Source organism: Bactrocera dorsalis, unplaced genomic scaffold (assembly GCF_023373825.1).
Source record: "Bactrocera dorsalis isolate Fly_Bdor unplaced genomic scaffold, ASM2337382v1 BdCtg216, whole genome shotgun sequence".
In the NCBI taxonomy this organism is placed as follows: Eukaryota; Metazoa; Arthropoda; class Insecta; order Diptera; family Tephritidae; genus Bactrocera; species Bactrocera dorsalis.
The window spans coordinates 5188-32396 of NW_026038267.1; the positions used below are offsets into that span (position 1 = coordinate 5188).

General features: G+C 34.6%; 1 protein-coding gene across 1 annotated transcript; it reads left to right on the plus strand.

The window, feature by feature from the left end:
- Positions 1-3275: 3275 nt before the first annotated feature.
- LOC125780211 (DNA N6-methyl adenine demethylase-like) lies at positions 3276-27209 on the plus strand (the record flags this gene model as incomplete). The annotated part of the gene is made up of 3 exons (XM_049462030.1): positions 3276-4035; positions 26266-26435; positions 26538-27209. Coding segments are annotated over 3 exons (1602 nt in total), but the record flags the coding sequence as incomplete, so codon positions are not given.

The following is a 27209-nucleotide window of genomic DNA, read 5'->3' on the forward strand; positions in this document are numbered from 1 at the left end:
CCGTGCTCCACCATCCGAATTATCATTGGTCCTTCGAGCCGGATAACAGGTAACAAGTCGATTTTTTATTAAAGTGAAAGTGCATAATTTGCCCGCTTTAGCAACTCGCAAGTTACAGCCAAACACATTTTGAATTTGTGCTCTGCAAGCTATAAGGCAATAGATTTGGTTAATTTGTGCATCGTTTATGTACAAAACCCATTGTGCTGTGTGAAGTGGAGACCAAAACTTATTTTTGGCACTCTACCCACAAAATCAAAGCACAAGATTGCAGGTAGTATTGTACTTCATTTAAGTACAACAGCAAATACACCTGGCAAATGCACTATTTCACTTTGCAAAAAACCCACACTCTCTGTTATTCGAGAAAATTATAAATTTCTTGGACGCACAAAATCGTCTGGAGCGTCAACAATCTCTCTCGGTTTTTGGTTTTTCTTATTTTTAATTTGAGTCTAGTCGCTCAACTCTGCCTTCCCATATATTGCTCGAATAGCAATAAAGGCAAGCAGCAATAACGCAGCTGCAGTTTCGCGAGTGCAAACAAAAAAAAAAAATATACAAAATTACAAGTGCAGTGAGTGACACAAAAAAAACTTAGCAGAAAAGTGAGCGACGGGAAGAAAGCCAAACAGCGAAGTGAGAGCAGCACAGAGAAGCAGCACAGGCCAAGCAGCCAAGGCCAAGCAGCAGAAGGAGAGCAGCAAAGGTAAAGCAGCACAGGCCAAGCTGAAAAGTGAAGTGAGCGACAGCAAGAAAGCCAAGCACAAAAGTGAGAGCGGCATACCAGCATAGGCAAAGCAGCAAAGGCAAGGCAGCGCAGCAGCCATTCCAGAAGGACAGCAACAAGCGGAATAGTGCAGTGATAAATTAGAATAACCCAGTGAACAAAAGTGAATGTGAATAAATTCAAATAAGTGCTTGTGAATTTATTCAATTACTTGTATTGTATGTATTTGTACATTTTAATAAAGCAATTAAGCACAAATCAATTTTGTTTGTGTACATAGTTGAAGACTAGGTGTGCAAGTGCATTGGGCCGATTACCCAGCAAGCACATTGAAAATAAATTTGGGAAAAATACTTTGAGAAAATAGTTTACTAAATTGATTAATTTTTTTTGTGCTTTCGAATATTCACGCTTCACTAAGAAACAACGCACTACTAATTTAGAGTCTGTCCGTGATTGGTTTTATAACTTTTGAACTTTTGCAACATATTTGCAAATATTTTTTAAATTTTAATTTCAAGGTAAGATCCGATTTTGTGCAACATTTTTGCAGTTACGATTCAATTTTTTGAAAACAATGGAATCAATCAGAGCCTTTACCACAGCTGCAGACGCTCTACTGGAGTTTGAGGAGTCTTTTACTCCAACAGCAAACAATCAAAGTGCCTACTCTCTTGAAGTTCAACAAGCTGAACTGAAATCTCTGTGGGCAGAGGTAAAGTCAGAATACAAGTTGTGTTTGACAAAAGTGGATCCTTCTGACACAAGATCAATTGACGACATTAAACTTAAATATACAAGCTGTTACCACGCTTATGTGTGTTGCGCGGCCTTGATGGGCGAACACATCCACAACCTCACGGGGTTCAACCAAAGCCCTACTTCCAATTCAACGGTGATTCAACCTGAACGGTTACAACAAACTGTAGAACCCGTGAGGTATACCATCAACCTACCGCCATGTGATACCGAAATGTTTCATGGCGATGTTTAACAATGGCCCTCATTTAGGGATTTATTTGCCGCCATTTATGGGAATAACCCAAGGCTATCTCCGGTAGAAAAGTTATTCCATTTGAATCAAAAAACGCGAGGTGAGGCAAAAGATATCGTTTCGAAAGCGCCACTGACGAATGACGGATTCGCATTGGCTTGGAATAATTTGTTGTGTAGATATGAAAACAAGCGAGTGCTTGTCAACACACAATTAAATTTATTATTCAAGCTCCCACACATTTCAACAGAATCTGAGACCGAACTCAGAAATTTACAGCGGGAGATTAATAGCTGCATTTCAGCTTTACAAATACATGGCATCAATGTAGATAGCTGGGATGCCATATTTACGTATTTATGCTCTGTCCGACTACCGGACTATACACTGTCGCTTTGGGAACAATCTCTGGATTCGGATTCCGAGATCCCAAAATGGGTTGAGTTAGACAAGTTTCTAACCAAACGGGTTAAAACGCTTGAGAGAGTATCAAACCTCAAAGGCGATTTGGGTACTCAACCCAAGATCAAGTCGGCTGATGGTGAAGGTCGGATACCAACCTTGCAATCAAGGAATGGATCCAAACCCATCAATTCCCATCACGCCAAGACAAACAATATTAAATGTAAACTGTGCTCATCTCAATCACACATTTTGAAAACTTGTCAAAGATTTATTGAGATGCAGCCTAATGCTCGTTTAAATGCTGTCAGAAAACTCCACGTCTGCTTAAATTGTTTATCGGACTCACATGAAGTCAAAAATTATAAAAGTATGTTTAATTGTAATAAATGTAAACAGAGACATCACGCTATGATTCACCGGGATCAGATTGAGGGAATAGCTCAGACATCTGACAGCACAGACACTACTGAGATTTCTACTAAATCTCATGTGGCCTCTATTAAGGCCAACATTTCAAATGTGCCTACCAGTCGAAGCATGCTCTTAGGTACAGCCATGGTGACCATATGTCACAACGAGAGCACCTTCACTGTCAGAGCCCTGATTGATTCGGGATCTGAAGCCACCTTCGTAAGCAATAGTATCCAAAAACGCTTACATTTGGCAACCAAAAAGGTCAGCGCGCGAGTTTCAGGATTGAATAATACCGTATCAGGACAAGTTCAATCGGTATGCTCGATCTCAATTGGCTCGCCCCGTAACAAAGGCTTGAAACTAGAAGCGGAAGCTTTGGTACTGCCAAGATTGACTGGACTGCTTCCATCCAGATCAATTAACTCTTCAATTTTAAAAAGGCTACCTAATATCCCCTTAGCGGATAATAATTTCCATACGAGTCAAAAGGTTGACTTGTTGATTGGAGCGGATCTTTACCCTAAAATCATTCTAAATGGGGTAAAATTGAAAATCTTCGGATCCCTCGTAGCACAACGTACAGTGTTCGGTTGGATTATAACAGGTTCTGTTCCCTCCGAAGAAACCAAGGTAACTGGCAAAGGCCACAAACAAAATTCAACAATAATTCAACAACAAACACAAAATCATTTTTGTAGAGTAAATAATACTAATTTTATATTTACACAACAGAAACAACATCAGCAGAAGCACCAGCTACAACGGGATCAAACTAACGATGATGGCGAAACAAATGATGCGCCCGGCTCATGGAATCACACCGATACGCATGGTAGCGTCGGTGTGCTGACACTGCCTGCAGCAGCGCTATCTCTGTCCGCAACATCCGTAGGCAGCACACCGCCGAGCAGCGCTGAAGCGACAAATATCAACAATTTCGCTTATTACACGGGCGCCGCTGAAACGGTGGCAGCAACGGCTGTCACAGCTGCAACGCACCGACATGCTGACGCAGCAACGCCACCACTACCACCCCCATCACAATCGTTGCCGCCATCATCAGCTGTGGCGGCCTCATCAGCAACAGCGCATTATCCACCATCACACCAGCAGATGCAGCTACAGCTACAACAACAATACGAGCAGCGTTATCAACTGCAAACAGCCTATTATCACCAGCAACAGCAGGCGCCGCCGTCGCAATCGCAGCAAGAAGACCAATCAGCAACGTACGTGACGTCACAACAGCCGTCTAAACAATACCAACATGCGGCGGCCACAACAACAACAGTTAATCAACATGCTGCGCGCTGCAACAGACAAGCAACGCAGTCGACAGCCACACACCACACAACGAACACATCACAAGCAGCAACAACAACACAGCAGCAGCAACCTGCAGCAATGGCGCACGCGTTGACACAAACCACACAGCAACAACAACAACCGTGTCAACGGACATCAGCAGTCACTCAAAGCACTGACCAACGACGTCTCTCCCGCATACCACATGCCCAAGATCGAGCCAGACTCGAGTCGTCTCGCCGACTTCGGCATGCTGGTAACTTCCTTTCGGATTGGCGGCATGGCAACGATCGACTGAGACTCGATTCGTCTCAGCGACATTGCCCGGACCGAACCAGACTCGATTCGTCTCGTCGGCCACCCCATCCAAAGCGAAGGCGTGGACGAGACGCTCGACGTCAAGCAGATGCACGCCGTATCATCAAGGATAGGCAAGCAGCACTACGGACGTTTACTCCCGGCTCATGTTGCCCGGGTTACAACCAGCGGCAATGGGCCAACTCATCGCCCAAAATACGTCGCTGGGAAATATCATATGCGGCGTCGTATAACATCGGCACAATAAAGTGCACTGGCTGTCAACGCCTCTCACATTCACCACCTACCCAGGATCGAGTTAGACTCGAGTCGTCTCGCCGACCTCGGAAGGTGGTGACTTCTATGCAAATTGGCGGCATGGAATGACCGACTGAGATTCGATTCATCTCAGCGGCATTTCCCGGACCGAACCAGACTCGATTCGTCTCGTCGGCCACCCCATCTGCAAAGAAGACGTGGAAGAGGAAGTGCAGGAGCCAGTTAGTTAAGTTAGTTTTAAGTAATTTATTGTAAACTGCATTTGCAGTACTACTGCAAGGCGGGGAGAATGTTGACGCCGCCCCCGCCCAATTTGTTTTGCCACGTCTGTATCGGCAGATCAATCTTTTCTTTTTCTCTTTTTCGAAGTTTTTTCGAAGTTTTAATTCGCGCGCAACTAAACACTGACTAAAAAGTTGCGCGCTCTCTCCTTTTGCGACCAGCCAGCGATACAGACGTGGTAAGTGTGTTTCCGATTTGTTTATAATTAAATATAAGTATTATATGAAACTTTTTGGTTTTTTATTTAATACTCCTGTGGAATCATTTGCGCCGACCGTTTCCCTACGGCCAACCACATCTTGGAACGAGCGAGCACCGTGCTCCACCATCCGAATTATCAGGCTATATGACAACTCCAATAACCTCAAAACGGTTAATTAGCATACATATGTATAGTTCATATTTTTACGCAACTTGTTATCGACTGCTTAATGTATATGTACTAAAAAATGGATTCTACACCTTAATATAAGATTGTGAAATTTTTCCAAATACACTGTCGTTATGGCTATATGATAACTCCAAAAACCTTAAAACGGCTAATTAGCATATATATGTATAGTTCATATTTTTACTCAACTTGGTATCGATTTCTTAGTGTATATGTACTAAAAAATCGATTCTACACCTTAATATAAGATTGTGAAATTTTTCCAAATACACTGTCGTTATGGCTATATGACAACTCCAATAACCTCAAAACGGTTAATTAGCATACATATGTATAGTTCATATTTTTACGCAACTTGGTATCGACTGCTTAATGTATATGTACTAAAAAATGGATTCTACACCTTAATATAAGATTGTGAAATTTTTCCAAATTTACTGTCGTTACGGCTATATGACATCTCCAATAACCTCAAAACGGTTAATTAGCATAAATATGTATGGTTCATATTTTTACGCAACTTGGTATAGATTGCTTGGTGCATATGTACTAAAAAATCGATTCTACACCTTAATATAAGATTGTGAAATTTTTCCAAATACACTGTCGTTATGGCTATATGACAACTCCAATAACCTCAAAACGGTTAATTAGCATAAATATGTATAGTTCATATTTTTACGCAACTTGGTATCGATTGCTTGGTGCATATGTACTAAAAAATCGATTCTACACCTTAATATAGGATTGTGAAATTTTTCTAAATACACTGTCGTTATGGCTATATGACAACTCTAATAACCTCAAAACAGCTAATTGGCATAAATATGTATAGTTCATATTTTTACGCAACCTGGTATCGAGTGCTTAATGTATATGTACTAAAAAATGGATTCTACACCTTAATATAAGATTGTGAAATTTTTCCAAATACACTGTCGTTATGGCTATATGACAACTCCAATAACCTCAAAACGGTTAATTAGCATAAATATGTATAATTCATATTTTTACGCAACTTGGTATCGATTGCTTAGTGCATTTGTACTCAAATATGGATTCTACACCTTAATATAAGATTGTGAAATTTTTCCAAATACACTGTCGTTATGGCTATATGACAACTCCAATAACCTCAAAACGGTTAATTAGCATAAATATGTATAGTTCATATTTTTACGCAACTTGGTATCGATTACTTAGTGCATATGTACTAAAAAATCGATTCTACACCTTAATATAAGATTGTGATATTTTTTCAAATACACTGTCGTTATGGCTATATGAAAACTCCAATAACCTCAAAACAGCTAATTAGCATAAATATGTATAGTTCATATTTTTACGCAGCTTGGTATAGATTGCTTAGTGCATGTGTACTAAAAAATCGATTCTACACCTTAATATAAGATTGTGAAATTTTTCCAAATACACTGTCGTTATGGCTATATGACAACTCCAATAACCTCAAAACAGCTAATTAGCATAAATATGTATAGTTCATATTTTTACGCAACTTGGTATCGATTGCTTAGTGCATATGTACTAAAAAATCGATTCTACACCTTAATATAAGATTGTGAAATTTTTCCAAATACACTCTCGTTATGGCTATATGACAACTCCAATAACCTCAAAACGGTTAATTAGCATAAATATGTATAGTTCATATTTTTACGCAACTTGGTATCGATTGCTTAGTGCATATGTACTACAAAATCGATTCTACACCTTAATATAAGATTGTGAAATTTTTCCAAATACACTGTCGTTATGGCTATATGACAACTCCAATAACCTCAAAACGGTTAATTAGCATAAATATGTATAGTTCATATTTTTACGCAACTTGGTATCGGTTACTTAGTGCATATGTACTAAAAGATCGATTCTACACCTTAATATAAGATTGTGAAATTTTTCCAAATACACTGTCGTTATGGCTATATGACAACTCCAATAACCTCAAAACGGTTAATTAGCATAAATATGTATAGTTCATATTTTTACGCAACTTGGTATCGATTGCTTAGTGCATATGTACTAAAAAATCGATTCTACACCTTAATATAAGATTGTGAAATTTTTCCAAATACACTGTCGTTATGGCTATATGACAACTCCAATAACCTCAAAACGGTTAATTAGCATAAATATGTATAGTTAATATTTTTACGAAACTGGGTATCGATTGCTTAATGCATATGTACTAAAAAATGGATTCTACACCTTAATATAAGATTGTGTAATTTTTCCAAATACACTGTCGTTATGGCTATATGACAACTCCAATAACCTCAAAACGGTTAATTAGCATAAATATGTATAGTTCATATTTTTACGCAACTTGGTATCGATTGCTTAGTGCATATGTACTAAAAAATCGATTCTACACCTTAATATAAGATTGTGAAATTTTTCCAAATACACTGTCGTTATGGCTATATGACAACTCCAATAACCTCAAAACGGTTAATTAGCATAAATATGTATAGTTCATATTTTTACGCAACTTGGTATCGATTGCTTAGTGCATATGTACTAAAAAATGGATTCTACACCTTAATATAAGATTGTGAAATTTTTCCAAATACACTGTCGTTATGGCTATATGACAACTCCAATAACCTCAAAACGGTTAATTAGCATAAATATGTATAGTTCATATTTTTACGCAACTTGGTATCGGTTACTTAGTGCATATGTACTAAAAAATCGATTCTACACCTTAATATAAGATTGTGAAATTTTTCCAAATACACTGTCGTTATGGCTATATGACAACTCCAATAACCTCAAAACGGTTAATTAGCATAAATATGTATAGTTCATATTTTTACGCAACTTGGTATCGATTGCTTAGTGCATATGTACTAAAAAATGGATTCTACACCTTAATATAAGATTGTCAAATATTTCCAAATACACTGTCGTTATGGCTATATGACAACTCCAATAACCTCAAAACGGTTAATTAGCATAAATATGTATAGTTAATATTTTTACGAAACTGGGTATCGATTGCTTAATGCATATGTACTAAAAAATGGATTCTACACCTTAATATAAGATTGTGTAATTTTTCCAAATACACTGTCGTTATGGCTATATGACAACTCCAATAACCTCAAAACGGTTAATTAGCATAAATATGTATAGTTCATATTTTTACGAAACTGGGTATCGATTGCTTAGTGCATATGTACTAAAAAATCGATTCTACACCTTAATATAAGATTGTGAAATTTTTCCAAATACACTGTCGTTATGGCTATATGACAACTCCAATAACCTCAAAACGGTTAATTAGCATAAATATGTATAGTTCATATTTTTACGCAACTTGGTATAGATTGCTTAGTGCATATGTACTAAAAAATCGATTCTACACCTTAATATAAGATTGTGATATTTTTCCAAATACACTGTCGTTATGGCTATATGACAACTCCAATAACCTCAAAACGGTTAATTAGCATAAATATGTATAGTTCATATTTTTACGCAACTTGGTATCGATTGCTTAGTGCATATGTACTAAAAAATCGATTCTACACCTTAATATAAGATTGTGAAATTTTTCCAAATACACTGTCGTTATGGCTATATGACAACTCCAATAACCTCAAAACGGTTAATTAGCATAAATATGTATAGTTCATATTTTTACGCAACTTGGTATCGATTGCTTAGTGCATATGTACTAAAAAATCGATTCTACACCTTAATATAAGATTGTGAAATTTTTCCAAATACACTGTCGTTATGGCTATATGACAACTCCAATAACCTCAAAACGGTTAATTAGCATAAATATGTATAGTTCATATTTTTACGCAACTTGGTATCGATTGCTTAGTGCATATGTACTAAAAAATCGATTCTACACCTTAATATAAGATTGTGAAATTTTTCCAAATACACTGTCGTTATGGCTATATGACAACTCCAATAACCTCAAAACGGTTAATTAGCATAAATATGTATAGTTCATATTTTTACGCAACTTGGTATCGATTGCTTAGTGCATATGTACTAAATGATCGATTCTACACCTTAATATAAGATTGTGAAATTTTTCCAAATACACTGTCGTTATGGCTATATGACAACTCCAATAACCTCAAAACGGTTAATTAGCATAAATATGTATAGTTCATATTTTTACGCAACTTGGTATCGATTGCTTAGTGCATATGTACTAAAAAATCGATTCTACACTTTAATATAAGATTGTGAAATTTTTCCAAATACACTGTCGTTATGGCTATATGACAACTCCAATAACCTCAAAACGGTTAATTAGCATAAATATGTATAGTTCATATTTTTACGCAACTTGGTATCGATTGCTTAGTGCATATGTACTAAAAAATGTATTCTACACCTTAATATAAGATTGTGAAATTTTTCCAAATACACTGTCGTTATAGCTATATGACAACTCCAATAACCTCAAAACGGTTAATTAGCATAAATATGTATAGTTCATATTTTTACGCAACTTGGTATCGATTGCTTAGTGCATATGTACTAAAAAATGGATTCTACACCTTAATATAAGATTGTGAAATTTTTCCAAATACACTGTCGTTATGGCTATATGACAACTCCAATAACCTCAAAACGGTTAATTAGCATAAATATGTATAGTTCATATTTTTACGCAACTTGGTATCGATTGCTTAGTGCATATGTACTAAAAAATCGATTCTACACCTTAATATAAGATTGTGAAATTTTTCCAAATACACTGTCGTTATGGCTATATGAAAACTCCAATAACCTCAAAACGGTTAATTAGCATAGATATGTATAGTTCATATTTTTACGCAACTTGGTATCGATTGCTTAGTGCATATGTACTAAAAAATCGATTCTACACCTTAATATAAGATTGTGAAATTTTTCCAAATACACTGTCGTTATGGCTATATGACAACTCCAATAACCTCAAAACGGTTAATTAGCATAAATATGTATAGTTCATATTTTTACGCAACTTGGTATCGATTGCTTAGTGCATATGTACTAAAAAATCGATTCTACACCTTAATATAAGATTGTGAAATTTTTCCAAATACACTGTCGTTATGGCTATATGACAACTCCAATAACCTCAAAACGGTTAATTAGCATAAATATGTATAGTTCATATTTTTACGCAACTTGGTATCGATTGCTTAGTGCATATGTACTAAAAAATCGATTCTACACCTTAATATAAGATTGTGAAATTTTTCCAAATACACTGTCGTTATGGCTATATGACAACTCCAATAACCTCAAAACGGTTAATTAGCATAAATATTTATAGTTCATATTTTTACGCAACTTGGTATCGATTGCTTAGTGCATATGTACTAAAAAATCGATTCTACACCTTAATATAAGATTGTGAAATTTTTCCAAATACACTGTCGTTATGGCTATATGACAACTCCAATAACCTCAAAACGGTTAATTAGCATAAATATGTATAGTTCATATTTTTACGCAACTTGGTATCGATTTCTTAGTGCATATGTACTAAAAAATCGATTCTACACCTTAATATAAGATTGTGAAATTTTTCCAAATACACTGTCGTTATGGCTATATGACAACTCCAATAACCTCAAAACGGTTAATTAGCATAAATATGTATAGTTCATATTTTTACGCAACTTGGTATCGATTGCTTAGTGCATCTGTACTAAAAAATCGATTCTACACCTTAATATAAGATTGTGAAATTTTTCCAAATACACTGTCGTTATGGCTATATGACAACTCCAATAACCTCAAAACGGTTAATTAGCATAAATATGTATAGTTCATATTTTTACGCAACTTGGTATCGATTACTTAGTGCATATGTACTATAAAATCGATTCTACACCTTAATATAAGATTGTGAAATTTTTCCAAATACACTGTCGTTATGGCTATATGACAACTCCAATAACCTCAAAACGGTTAATTAGCATAAGTATGTATAGTTCATATTTTTACGCAACTTGGTATCGATTGCTTAGTGCATGTGTACTAAAAAATCGGTTCTACACCTTAATATAAGATTGTGAAATTTTTCCAAATACACTGTCGTTATGGCTATATGACAACTCCAATAACCTCAAAACGGTTAATTAGCATAAATATGTATAGTTCATATTTTTACGCAACTTGGTATCGATTGCTTAGTGGATATGTACTAAAAAATCGATTCTACACCTTAATATAAGATTGTGAAATTTTTCCAAATACACTGTCGTTATGGCTATATGACAACTCCAATAACCTCAAAACGGTTAATTAGCATAAATATGTATAGTTCATATTTTTACGCAACTTGGTATCGATTGCTTAGTGCATATGTACTAAAAAATCGATTCTACACCTTAATATAAGATTGTGAAATTTTTCCAAATACACTGTCGTTATGGCTATATGACAACTCCAATAACCTCGAAACGGTTAATTAGCATAAATATGTATAGTTCATATTTTTACGCAACTTGGTATCGAGTGCTTAGTGCATATGTACTAAAAAATCGATTCTACACCTTAATATAAGATTGTGAAATTTTTCCAAATACACTGTCGTTATGGCTATATGACAACTCCAATAACCTCAAAACGGTTAATTAGCATAAATATGTATAGTTCATATTTTTACGCAACTAGGTATCGATTGCTTAGTGCATATGTACTATAAAATCGATTCTACACCTTAATATAAGATTGTGAAATTTTTCCAAATGCACTGTCGTTATGGCTATATGACAACTCCAATAACCTCAAAACGGTTAATTAGCATAAATATGTATAGTTCATATTTTTACGCAACTTGGTATCGATTGCTTAGTGCATATGTACTACAAAATCGATTCTACACCTTAATATAAGATTGTGAAATTTTTCCAAATACACTGTCGTTATGGCTATATGACAACTCCAATAACCTCAAAACGGTTAATTAGCATAAATATGTATAGTTCATATTTTTACGCAACTGGGTATCGATTGCTTAGTGCATATGTACAAAAAAATCGATTCTACGCCTTAATATAAGATTGTGTAATTTTTCCAAATACACTGTCGTTATGGCTATATGACAACTCCAATAACCTCAAAACGGTTAATTAGCATAAATATGTATAGTTCATATTTTTACGCAACTTGGTATCGATTGCTTAGTGCATATGTACTAAAAAATCGATTCTACACCTTAATATAAGATTGTGAAATTTTTCCAAATACACTGTCGTTATGGCTATATGACAACTCCAATAACCTCAAAACGGTTAATTAGCATAAATATGTATAGTTCATATTTTTACGCAACTTGGTATCGACTGCGTAGTGCATATGTACTAAAAAATCGATTCTACACCTTAATATAAGATTGTGAAATTTTTCCAAATACACTGTCGTTATGGCTATATGACAACTCCAATAACCTCAAAACGGTTAATTAGCATAAATATGTATAGTTCATATTTTTACGCAACTTGGTATCGATTGCTTAGTGCATATGTACTAAAAAATCGATTCTACGCCTTAATATAAGATTGTGAAATTTTTCCAAATACACTGTCGTTATGGCTATATGACAACTCCAATAACCTCAAAACGGTTAATTAGCATAAATATGTATAGTTCATATTTTTACGCAACTTGGTATCGATTGCTTAGTGCATCTGTACTAAAAAATCGATTCTACACCTTAATATAAGATTGTGAAATTTTTCCAAATACACTGTCGTTATGGCTATATGACAACTCCAATAACCTCAAAACGGTTAATTAGCATAAATATGTATAGTTCATATTTTTACGCAACTTGGTATCGATTGCTTAGTGCATATGTACTAAAAAGTCGATTCTACACCTTAATATAAGATTGTGAAATTTTTCCAAATACACTGTCGTTATGGCTATATGACAACTCCAATAACCTCAAAACGGTTAATTAGCATATATATGTATAGTTCATATTTTTACGCAACTTGGTATCGATTGCTTAGTGCATATGTACTAAAAAATCGATTCTACACCTTAATATAAGATTGTGAAATTTTTCCAAATACACTGTCGTTATGGCTATATGACAACTCCAATAACCTCAAAACGGTTAATTAGCATAAATATGTATAGTTCATATTTTTACGCAACTTGGTATCGATTGCTTAGTGCATATGTACTAAAAAATCGATTCTACACCTTAATATAAGATTGTGAAATTTTTCCAAATACACTGTCGTTATGGCTATATGACAACTCCAATAACCTCAAAACGGTTAATTAGCATAAATATGTATAGTTCATATTTTTACGCAACTTGGTACAGATTGCTTAGTGCATGTGTACTAAAAAATCGATTCTACACCTTAATATAAGATTGTGAAATTTTTTCAAATACACTGTCGTTATGGCTATATGACATCTCCAATAACCTCAAAAAGGCTAATTAGCATAAATATGTATAGTTCATATTTTTACGCAACTTGGTATCGATTGCTTAGTGCATATGTACTAAAAAATGGATTCTACACCTTAATATAAGATTGTCAAATATTTCCAAATACACTGTCGTTATGGCTATATGACAACTCCAATAACCTCAAAACGGTTAATTAGCATAAATATGTATAGTTAATATTTTTACGAAACTTGGTATCGATTGCTTAATGCATATGTACTAAAAAATGGATTCTACACCTTAATATAAGATTGCGAAATCTTTCCTAATACACTGTCGTTATGGCTATATGACAACTCCAATAACCTCAAAACGGTTAATTAGCATAAATATGTATAGTTAATATTTTTTCGAAACTGGGTATCGATTGCTTAATGCATATGTACTAAAAAATGGATTCTACACCTTAATATAAGATTGTGTAATTTTTCCAAATACACTGTCGTTATGGCTATATGACAACTCCAATAACCTCAAAACAGCTAATTAGCATAAATATGTATAGTTCAACTTGGTATAGATTGCTTAGTGCATGTGTACTACAAAATCGATTCTACACCTAATATAAAATTGTGAAATTTTTCCAAATACACTGTCGTTATGGCTATATGACAACTCCAATAACCTCAAAACGGTTAATTAGCATAAATATATATAGTTCATATTTTTACGCAACTTGGTATCTATTGCGTAGTGCATATGTACTAAAAAATCGATTCTACGCCTTAATTTAATATTGTGAAAATTTTTCAAATACACTGTCGTTATGGCTATATGACAACTCCAATAACCTCAATACAGCTAATTAGCATAAATATGTAAAGTTCATATTTTTACGCACCTTGGTATAGATTGTGCAGATAGTGCATATGTACTAAAAAATCGATTCTACACCTTAATATAATATTGTGAAATTTTTCAAATACACTGTCGTTATGGCTATATGACAACTCCAATAACCTCAAAACGGTAAATTAGCATAAATATGTATAGTTCATATTTTTACGCAACTTGGTATCGGCTACTTAGTGCATATGTACTAAAAAATCGATTCTACGCCTTAATATAAGATTGTGAAATTTTTCCAAATACATACACTGTCGTTATGGCTATATGACAACTCCAATAACCTCAAAACGGTTAATTAGCGTAAATATGTATAGTTCATATTTTTACGCAACTTGGTATCGGCTACTTAGTGCATATGTACTAAAAAATCGATTCTACACCTTAATATAAGATTGTGAAATTTTTCCAAATACACTGTCGTTATGGCTATATGACAACTCCAATAACCTCAAAACGGTTAATTAGCATAAATATGTATAGTTCATATTTTTACGCAACTTGGTATCGATTGCTTAGTGCATATGTACTACAAAATCGATTCTACACCTTAATATAAGATTGTGAAATTTTTCCAAATACACTGTCGTTATGGCTATATGACAACTCCAATAACCTCAAAACGGTTAATCAGTATAAATATGTATAGTTCATATTTTTACGCAACTTGGTATCGGTTACTTAGTGCATATGTACTAAAAAATCGATTCTACACCTTAATATAAGATTGCGAAATTTTTCCAAATGCACTGTCGTTATGGCTATATGACAACTCCAATAACCTCAAAACGGTTAATTAGCATAAATATGTATAGTGCATATTTTTACGCAACTTGGTATCGATTGCTTAGTGCATATGTGCTAAAAAATCGATTCTACGCCTTAATATAAGATTGTGAAATTTTTCCAAATACACTGTCGTTATGGCTATATGACAACTCCAATAACCTCAAAACGGTTAATTAGCATAAATATGTATAGTTCATATTTTTACGCAACTTGGTATCGATTGCTTAGTGCATATGTACTAAAAAATCGATTCTACGCCTTAATATAAGATTGTGAAATTTTTCCAAATACACTGTCGTTATGGCTATATGACAACTCCAATAACCTCAAAACGGTTAATTAGCATAAATATGTATAGTTCATATTTTTACGCAACTTGGTATCGATTGCTAAGTGCATATGTACTAAAAAATGGATTCTACACCTTAATATAAGATTGTGAAATTTTTCCAAATACACTGTCGTTATGGCTATATGACAACTCCAATAACCTCAAAACGGTTAATTAGCATAAATATGTATAGTTCATATTTTTACGCAACTTGGTATAGATTGCTTAGTGCATATGTACTTAAAAATCGATTCTACACCTTAATATAAGATTGTGAAATTTTTCCAAATACACTGTCGTTATGGCTATATGACAACTCCAATAAACTCAAAACGGTTAATTAGCATAAATATGTATAGCCCATTTTTTACGCAACTTAGTATCGGTTGCTTATTGCATATGTACTACAAAATCGATTCTACACCTTAATATAAGATTGTGAAATTTTTCCAAATACACTGTCGTTATGGCTATATGACAACTCCAATAACCTCAAAACGGTTAATTAGCATAAATATGTATAGTTCATATTTTTACGCAACTTGGTATAGATTGCTTAATGCATATGTACTAAAAAATCGATTCTACACCTAAATATAAGATTGTGAAATTTTTCCAAATACACTGTCGTTATGGCTATATGACAACTCCAATAACCTCAAAACGGTTAATTAGCATAAATATGTATAGTTCATATTTTTACGCAACTTGGTATCGATTGCTTAATGTATATGTACCAAAAAATCGATTCTACACCTTAATATAAGATTGTGAAATTTTTCCAAATACACTGTCGTTATGGCTATATGACAACTCCAATAACCTCAAACGGCTAATTAGCATAAATATGTATAGTTCATATTTTTACGCAACTTGGTATCGAGTGCTTAATGCATATGTACTAAAAAATCGATTCTACACCTTAATATAAGATTGTGAAATTTTTCCAAATACACTGTCGTTATGGCTATATGACAACTCCAATAACCTCAAAACGGTTAATTAGCATAAATATATATAGTTCATATTTTTACGCAACTTGGTATCGATTGCTTAGTGCATATGTACTAAAAAATCGATTCTACACCTTAATATAAGATTGTGAATTTTTTTCAAATACACTGTCGTTATGGCTATATGACAACTCCAATAACCTCAAAACGGTTAATTAGCATAAATATGTATAGTTCGTATTTTTACGCAACTTGGTATCGATTGCTTAGTGCATATGTACTAAAAAATCGATTCTACACCTTAATATAAGATTGTGAAATTTTTCCAAATACACTGTCGTTATGGCTATATGACAACTCCAATAACCTCAAAACGGTTAATTAGCATAAATATGTATAGTTCATATTTTTACGCAACTTGGTATCGATTGCTTAGTGCATATGTACTAAAAAATCGATTCTACACCTTAATATAAGATTGTGAAATTTTTCCAAATACACTGTCGTTATGGCTATATGACAACTCCAATAACCTCAAAACGGTTAATTAGCATAAATATGTATAGTTCATATTTTTACGCAACTTGGTATCGATTGCTTAGTGCATATGTACTAAAAAATCGATTCTACACCTTAATATAAGATTGTGAAATTTTTCCAAATACACTGTCGTTATGGCTATATGACAACTCCAATAACCTCAAAACGGCTAATTAGCATAAATATGTATAGTTCATATTTTTACGCAACTTGGTATCGATTGCTTAGTGCATATGTACTAAAAAATGGATTCTACACCTTAATATAAGATTTTGAAATTTTTCCAAATACACTGTCGTTATGGCTATATGACAACTCCAATAACCTCAAAACGGTTAATTAGCATAAATATGTATAGTTCATATTTTTAAGCAACTTGGTATAGATTGCTTAGTGCATATGTACTAAAAAATTGGTTCTACACCTTAATATAAGATTGTGAAATTTTTCCAAATACACTGTCGTTATGGCTATATGACAACTCCAATAACCTCAAAACGGTTAATTAGCATAAATATGTATAGTTCATATTTTTACGCAACTTGGTATCGATTGCGTAGTGCATATGTACTAAAAAATCGATTCTACACCTTAATATAAGATTGTGAAATTTTTCCAAATACACTGTCGTTACGGCTGTATGGCAACTCCAATAATCTCAAAACGGTTAATTAGCATAAATATATATAGTTCATATTTTTAAGCAACTTGGTATCGAGTGCTTAAAGCATATGTACTAAAAAATCGATTCTACACCTTAATATAAGATTGTGAAATTTTTCCAAATACACTGTCGTTATGGCTATATGAAAACTCCAATAACCTCAAAACAGCTAATTAGCATAAATATGTATAGTTCATATTTTTACGCAACTTGGTATCGATTGCTTAGTGCATATGTACTAAAAAATCGATTCTACACCTTAATATAAGATTGTGAAATTTTTCCAAATACACTGTCGTTATGGCTATATGAAAACTCCAATAACCTCAAAACAGCTAATTAGCAAAAATATGTATAGTTCATATTTTTACGCAACTTGGTATCGATTGCTTAGTGCATGTGTAGTAAAAAATCGATTCTACACCTTAATATAAGATTGTGAAATTTTTTCAAATACACTGTCGTTATGGCTATATGACAACTCCAATAACCTCAAAACGGTTAATTAGCATAAATATGTATAGTTCATATTTTTACGCAACTTGGTATCGATTGCTTAATGCAAATGGACTAAAAAATCGATTCTACATCTTGATATAAGATTGTGAAATTTTTCCAAATACACTGTCGTTATGGCTATATGACATCTCCAATAACCTCAAAACAGCTAATTAGCATAAATATGTATAGTTCATATTTTTACGCAACTTGGTATCGGTTACTTAGTGCATATGTACTAAAAAATCGATTCTACACCTTAATATAAGATTGTGAAATTTTTCCAAACGCACTGTCGTTATGGCTATATGACAACTCCAATAACCTCAAAACGGCTTATTAGCATAAATATGTATAGTTCATATTTTTACGCAACTTGGTATCGATTGCTTAGTGCATATGTACTACAAAATCGATTCTAAAATTAATATAAGATTGTGAAATTTTTCCAAATACACTGTCGTTATGGCTATATGACAACTCCAATAACCTCAAAACGGTTAGTTAGCATAAATATGTATAGTTCATATTTTTACGCAACTTGGTATCGATTGCTTAATGTATATGTACTACAAAATCGATTCTACACCTTAATATAAGATTGTGAAATTTTTCCAAATACACTGTCGTTATGGCTATATGACAACTCCAATAACCTCAAAACGGTTAATTAGCATAAATATGTATAGTTCATATTTTTACGCAACTTGGTATCGGTTACTTAGTGCATATGTACTAAAAAATCGATTCTACACCTTAATATAAGATTGTGAAATTTTTCCAAATACACTGTCGTTATGGCTATATGACAACTCCAATAACCTCAAAACGGTTAATTAGCATAAATATGTATAGTTCATATTTTTACGCAACTTGTTATCGATTGCTTAGTGCATATGTACTAAAAAATCGATTCTACACCTTAATATAAGATTGTGAAATTTTTCCAAATACACTGTCGTTACGGCTATATGACATCTCCAATAACCTCAAAACGGCTGATTAGCATATATATGTATAGTTCATATTTCTACGCAACTTGGTATCGATTGCTTGAGGCATATGTACAAAAAAATCGATTCTACACCATAATACAAGATTGTGAAATTTTTCCAAATACACTGTCGTTATGGCTATATGACAACTCCAATAACCTCAAAACGGTTAATTAGCATAAATATGTATAGTTCATATTTTTACGCAACTTGGTATCGATTGCTTAGTGCATATGTACTAAAAAATGGATTCTACACCTTAATATAAGATTGTGAAATTTTTCCAAATACACTGTCGTTATGGCTATATGACAACTCCAATAACCTCAAAACGGTTAATTAGCATAAATATGTATAGTTCATATTTTTACGCAACTTGGTATCGATTGCTTAGTGCATATGTACTAAAAAATCGATTCTACACCTTAATATAAGATTGTGAAATTTTTCCAAATACACTGTCGTTATGGCTATATGACAACTCCAATAACCTCAAAACGGTTAATTAGCATAAATATGTATAGTTCATATTTTTACGCAACTTGGTATCGATTGCTTAGTGCATATGTACTAAAAAATCGATTCTACACCTTAATATAAGATTGTGAAATTTTTCCAAATACACTGTCGTTATGGCTATATGACAACTCCAATAACCTCAAAACGGCTAATTAGCATAAATATGTATAGTTCATATTTTTAAGCAAATTGGCATCGAGAGCTTAGTGCATATGTACTAAAAAATCGATTCTACACCTTAATATAAGATTGTGAAATTTTTCCAAATACACTGTCGTTATGGCTATATGACAACTCCAATAACCTCAAAACGGTTAATTAGCATAAATATGTATAGTTCATATTTTTACGCAACTTGGTATCGGTTACTTAGTGCATATGTACTACAAAATCGATTCTACGCGCTTAATATAAGATTGTGAAATTTTTCCAAATACACTGTCGTTATGGCTATATGACAACTCCAATAACCTCAAAACGGTTAATTAGCATAAGTATGTATAGTTCATATTTTTACGCAACTTGGTATCGGTTGCTTAGTGCATATGTACTAAAAAATCGATTCTACACCTCAATATAAGATTGTCAAATATTTCCAAATACACTGTCGTTATGGCTATATGACAACTCCAATAACCTCAAAACGGTTAATTAGCATAAATATGTATCGTTCATATTTTTAAGCAACTTGGTATCGTTTTCTTAGTGCATATGTACTTAATAATTGATTCTACACCTTAATACTAGATTGTGAATTTTTTCCAAATACATTGTCGTTATGGCTATATGACAACTCCAATAACTCAAAATGGTTAATTAGCATAAATATGTATAATTCATATTTTTACGCAACTTGGTATCGATTGCTTAGTGCATATGTACTAAAAAATCGGTTCTACACCTTAATATAAGATTGTGAAATTTTTCCAAATACACTGTCGTTATGGCTATATGACAACTCCAATAACCTCAAAACGGTTAATTAGCATAAATATGTATAGTTCATATTTTTACGCAACTTGGTATCGATTGCTTAGTGCATATGTACTAAAAAATCGATTCTACACCTTAATATAAGATTGTGAAATTTTTTCCAAATACACTGTCGTTATGGCTATATGACAACTCCAATAACCTCAAAACGGTTAATTAGCATAAATATGTATAGTTCATATTTTTACGCAACTTGGTATCGATTGCTTAATGTATGTGTACTAAAAAATCGGTTCTACACCTTAATATAAGATTGTGAAATTTTTCCAAACGCACTGTCGTTATGGTTATATGACAACTCCAATAACCTCAAAACGGTTAATTAGCATAAATATGTATAGTTCATATTTTTACGCAACTTGGTATCGATTTCTTAGTGCATATGTACTAAAAAATGGATTCTACACCTTAATATAAGATTGTGAAATTTTTCCAAATACACTGTCGTTATGGCTATATGACAACTCCAATAACCTCAAAACGGTTAATTAGCATAAATATGTATAGTTCATATTTTTACGCAACTTGGTATCGATTGTTTAGTGCATATGTACTAAAAAATCGATTCTACACCTTAATATAAGATTGTGAAATTTTTCCAAATACACTGTCGTTATGGCTATATGACAACTCCAATAACCTCAAAACGGTTAATTAGCATAAATATGTATAGTTAATATTTTTACGAAACTGGGTATCGATTGCTTAATGCATATGTACTAAAAAATGGATTCTACACCTTAATATAAGATTGTCAAATATTTCCAAATACACTGTCGTTATGGCTATATGACAACTCCAATAACCTCAAAACGGTTAATTAGCATAAATATGTATAGTTCATATTTTTACGCAACTTGGTATCGATTGCTTAATGTATATGTACTAAAAAATGGATTCTACACCTTAATATAAGATTGTGAAATTTTTCCAAATACACTGTCGTTATGGCTATATGACAACTCCAATAACCTCAAAACGGTTAATTAGCATAAATATGTATAGTTCATATTTTTACGCAACTTGGTATCTTTAACTAAGTGCATATGTACTAAAAAATCGATTCTACACCTTAATATAAGATTGTGAAATTTTTCCAAATACACTGTCGTTATGGCTATATAACATCTCCAATAACCTCAAAACAGCTAATTAGCATAAATATGTATAGTTCATATTTTTACGCAAATTGGTATCGGTTACTTAGTGCATATGTACTAAAAAATCGGTTCTACACCTTAATATAAGATTGTGAAATTTTTCCAAATACACTGTCGTTATGGCTATATGACAACTCCAATAACCTCAAAACGGTTAATTAGCATAAATATATATAGTTCATATTTTTACGCAAATCGAACTAATACTTAAAAATCGATTCTTCACCTTAATATAAGATTGTGAAATTTTTCCAAATACACTGTCGTTATGGCTATATGACAACTCCAATAACCTCAAAACGGCTAATAAGCATAAATATGTATAGTTCATATTTTTACGCAACTTGGTATCGATTGCTTAATGCATCTGTACTAAAAATTCGATTCTACACCTTAATATAAGATTGTGAAATTTTTCCAAATACACTGTCGTTATGGCTATATGACAACTCCAATAACCTCAAAACGGTTAATTAGCATAAATATGTATAGTTCATATTTTTACGCAACTTGGTATCGATTGCATAGTGCATATGTACTAAAAAATCGATTCTACACCTTAATATAAGATTGTGAAATTTTTCCAAATACACTGTCGTTATGGCTATATGACAACTCCAATAACCTCAAAACGGTTAATTAGCATAAATATGTATAGTTCATATTTTTACGCAACTTGGTATCGATTGCTTAATGTATATGTACTAAAAAATGGATTCTACACCTTAATATAAGATTGTGAAATTTTTCCAAATACACTGTCGTTATGGCTATATGACAACTCCAATAACCTCAAAACGGCTAATTAGCATAAATATGTATAGTTCATATTTTTACGCAACTTGGTATAGATTGCTTAGTGCATATGTACTAAAAAATCGATTCTACACCTTAATATAAGATTGTGAAATTTTTCCAAATACACTGTCGTTATGGCTATATGACAACTCCAATAACCTCAAAACGGTTAATTAGCATAAATATGTATAGTTCATATTTTTACGCAACTTGGTATCGATTGCTTAGTGCATATGTACTAAAAAATCGATTCTACACCTTAACATAAGATTGTGAAATTTTTCCAAATACACTGTCGTTATGGCTATGTTGACGCCGCCCCCGCCCAATTTCTTTGGCCACGTCTGTATCGGCAGATCAATCTTTTCTTTTTCTCTTTTTCGAAGTTTTTTCGAAGTTTTAATTCGCGCGCAACTAAAAAATTACTAAAAAGTTGCGCGCTCTCTCCTTTTGCGACAACCTTGCGATACAGACGTGGTAAGTGTGTTTCCAATTGTTTATATTTAAATATAAGTATTATATGAAACTTTTTGGTTTTTTATTTAATACTCCTGTGGAATCATTTGCGCCGACCGTTTCTCCACGGCCAACCACATCTTGGAACGAGCGAGCACCGTGCTCCACCATCCGAATTATCATTGGTCCTTCGAGCCGGATAACAGGTAACAAGTCGATTTTTTATTAAAGTGAAAGTGCATAATTTGCCCGCTTTAGCAACTCGCAAGTTACAGCCAAACATATTTTGGATTTGTGCTCTGCAAGCTATAAGGCAATAGATTTGGTTAATTTGTGCATCGTTTATGTACAAAACCCATTGTGCTGTGTGAAGTGGAGACCAAAACTTATTTTTGGCACTCTACCCACAAAATCAAAGCACAAGATCGCAGGTAGTATTGTACTTCATTTAAGTACAACAACAAATACACCTTGCAAATGCACTATTTCACTTTGCAAAAAAACCACACTCTCTGTTATTCGAGAAAATTATAAATTTCTTGGACGCACAAAATCGTCTGGAGCGTCAACAATCTCTCTCGGTTTTTGGTTTTTCTTATTTTTAATTTGAGTCTAGTCGCTCAACTCTGCCTTCCCATATATTGCTCGAATAGCAATAAAGGCAAGCAGCAATAACGCAGCTGCAGTTTCGCGAGTGCAAACAAAAAAAAAAAAAATATACAAAATTACAAGTGCAGTGAGTGACATAAAAAAAACTTAGCAGAAAAGTGAGCGACGGCAAGAAAGCCAAACAGCGAAGTGAGAGCAGCACAGAGAAGCAGCACAGGCCAAGCAGCCAAGGCCAAGCAGCAGAAGGAGAGCAGCAAAGGTAAAGCAGCACAGGCCAAGCAGAAAAGTGAAGTGAGCGACAGCAAGAAAGTCAAGCACAAAAGTGAGAGCGGCATACCAGCATAGGCAAAGCAGCAGAGGCAAGGCAGCGCAGCAGCCATTCCAGAAGGACAGCAACAAGCGGAATAGTGCAGTGATAAATTAGAATAACCCAGTGAACAAAAGTGAATGTGAATAAATTCAAATAAGTGCTTGTGAATTTATTCAATAACTTGTATTGTATGTATTTGTACATTTTAATAAAGCAATTAAGCACAAATCAATTTTGTTTGTGTACATAGTTGAAGACTAGGTGTGCAAGTGCATTGGGCCGATTACCCAGCAAGCACATTGAAAATAAATTTGGGAAAAATACTTTGAGAAAATAGTTTACTAAATTGATTAATTTTTTTTGTGCTTTCGAATATTCACGCTTCACTAAGAAACAACGCACTACTAATTTAGAGTCTGTCCGCGATTGGTTTTATAACTTTTGAACTTTTGCAACATATTTGCAAATATTTTTTAAATTTTAATTTCAAGTTTAGATCCGATTTTGTGCAACATTTTTGCAGTTACGATTCAATTTTTTGAAAACAATGGAATCAATCAGAGCCTTTACCACAGCTGCAGACGCTCTACTGGAGTTTGAGGAGTCTTTTACTCCAACAGCAAACAATCAAAGTGCCTACTCTCTTGAAGTTCAACAAGCTGAACTGAAATCTCTGTGGGCAGAGGTAAAGTCAGAATACAAGTTGTGTTTCACAAAAGTGGATCCTTCTGACACAAGATCAATTGACGACATTAAACTTAAATATACAAGCCGTTACCACGCTTATGTGTGTTGCGCGGCCTTGATGGGCGAACACATCCACAACCTCACGGGGTTCAACCAAAGCCCTACTTCCAATTCAACGGTGATTCAACCTGAACGGTTACAACAAACTGTAGAACCCGTGAGGTATACCATCAACCTACCGCCATGTGATACCGAAATGTTTCATGGCGATGTTTAACAATGGCCCTCATTTAGGGATTTATTTGCCGCCATTTATGGGAATAACCCAAGGCTATCTCCGGTAGAAAAGTTATTCCATTTGAATCAAAAAACGCGAGGTGAGGCAAAAGATATCGTTTCGAAAGCGCCACTGACGAATGACGGATTCGCCTTGGCTTGGAACAATTTGTTGTGTAGGTATGAAAACAAGCGAGTGCTTGTCAACACACAATTGAATTTATTATTCAAGCTTCCGCATATTTCAACAGAATCTGAGACCGAACTCAGAAATTTACAGCGGGAGATTAATAGCTGCATTTCAGCTTTACAGATACATGGCATCAATGTAGATAGCTGGGATGCCATTTTTACGTATTTGTGTTCAATCCGACTACCGGACTATACACTGTCGCTTTGGGAACAATCTCTGGATTCGGATTCAGAGATCCCAAAATGGGTTGAGTTAGACAAATTTCTAACCAAACGGGTTAAAACGCTTGAGAGAGTATCAAACCTCAAAGGCAAGTTGATTACTCAACCCAATATTAAGTCGGCTGATGGTGAAGGTCGGATACCAACCTTGCAGTCAAGGATTGGATCCAAACCCATCAATTCCTATCACGCCAAGACAAACAACATTAAATGTAAACTATGCTCATCTCAATCACACATTTTGAAAACTTGTCAAAGATTCATTGAGATGCAGCCTAACGCACGGTTAAATGCTGTCAGAAAACTCCACGTCTGCCTTAACTGTTTATCAGACTCACATGAAGTCAAAAATTGTAAAAGTATGTTTAATTGTAATAAATGTAAACGGAGACATCACTCTATGATTCACCGGGATCAGAGTGTGGGAATAGCTCAGATATCTGACAGCACAGACACTGCTGAGATTTCCACTAAATCTCATGTGGCCTCTATTAAGGCCAATATTTCAAATGTGCCTACTAGTCGAAGCATGCTCTTAGGTACAGCCATGGTGACCATATGTCACAACGAGAGCACCTTCACTGTCAGAGCCCTGATTGATTCGGGATCTGAAGCCACCTTCGTAAGCAATAGTATCCAAAAACGCTTACATTTGGCAACCAAAAAGGTCAGCGCGCGAGTTTCAGGATTGAATAATACCGTATCAGGACAAGTTCAATCGGTATGCTCGATCTCAATTGGCTCGCCCCGTAACAAAGGCTTGAAACTAGAAGCGGAAGCTTTGGTACTGCCAAAATTGACTGGACTGCTTCCATCCAGATCAATTAACTCTTCAATTTTAAAAAGGCTACCTAATATCCCCTTAGCGGATAATAATTTCCATACGAGTCAAAAGGTTGACTTGTTGATTGGAGCGGATCTTTACCCTAAAATCATTCTAAATGGGGTAAAATTGAAAATCTCTGGATCCTTCGTAGCACAACGTACAGTGTTCGGTTGGATTATAACAGGTTCTGTTCCCTCCGAAGAAACCAAGGTAACTGGCAAAGGCCACAAACAAAATTCAACAATAATTCAACAACAAACACAAAATCATTTTTGTAGAGTAAATAATACTAATTTTATATTTACACAACAGAAACAACATCAGCAGAAGCACCAGCTACAACGGGATCAAACTAACGATGATGGCGAAACAAATGATGTGCCCGGCTCATCGAATCACACCGATACGCATGGTAGCGTCGGTGTGCTGACACTGCCTGCAGCAGCGCTATCTCTGTCCGCAACATCCGTAGGCAGCACACCGCCGAGCAGCGCTGAAGCGACAAAAATCAACAATTTCGCTTATTACACGGGCGCCGCTGAAACGGTGGCAGCAACGGCTGTCACAGCTGCAACGCACCGACATGCTGACGCAGCAACGCCACCACTACCACCCCCATCACAATCGTTGCCGCCATCATCAGCTGTGGCGGCCTCATCAGCAACAGCGCATTATCCACCATCACACCAGCAGATGCAGCTACAGCTACAACAACAATACGAGCAGCGTTATCAACTGCAAACAGCCTATTATCACCAGCAACAGCAGGCGCCGCCGTCGCAATCGCAGCAAGAAGACCAATCAGCAACGTACGTGACGTCACAACAGCCGTCTACACAATACCAACATGCGGCGGCCACAACAACAACAGTAAATCAACATGCTGCGCGCTGCAGTCGACAGCCACACACCACACAACGAACACATCACACGCAGCAACAACAACACAGCAGCAGCAACCTGCAGAAATGGCGCACGCGTTGA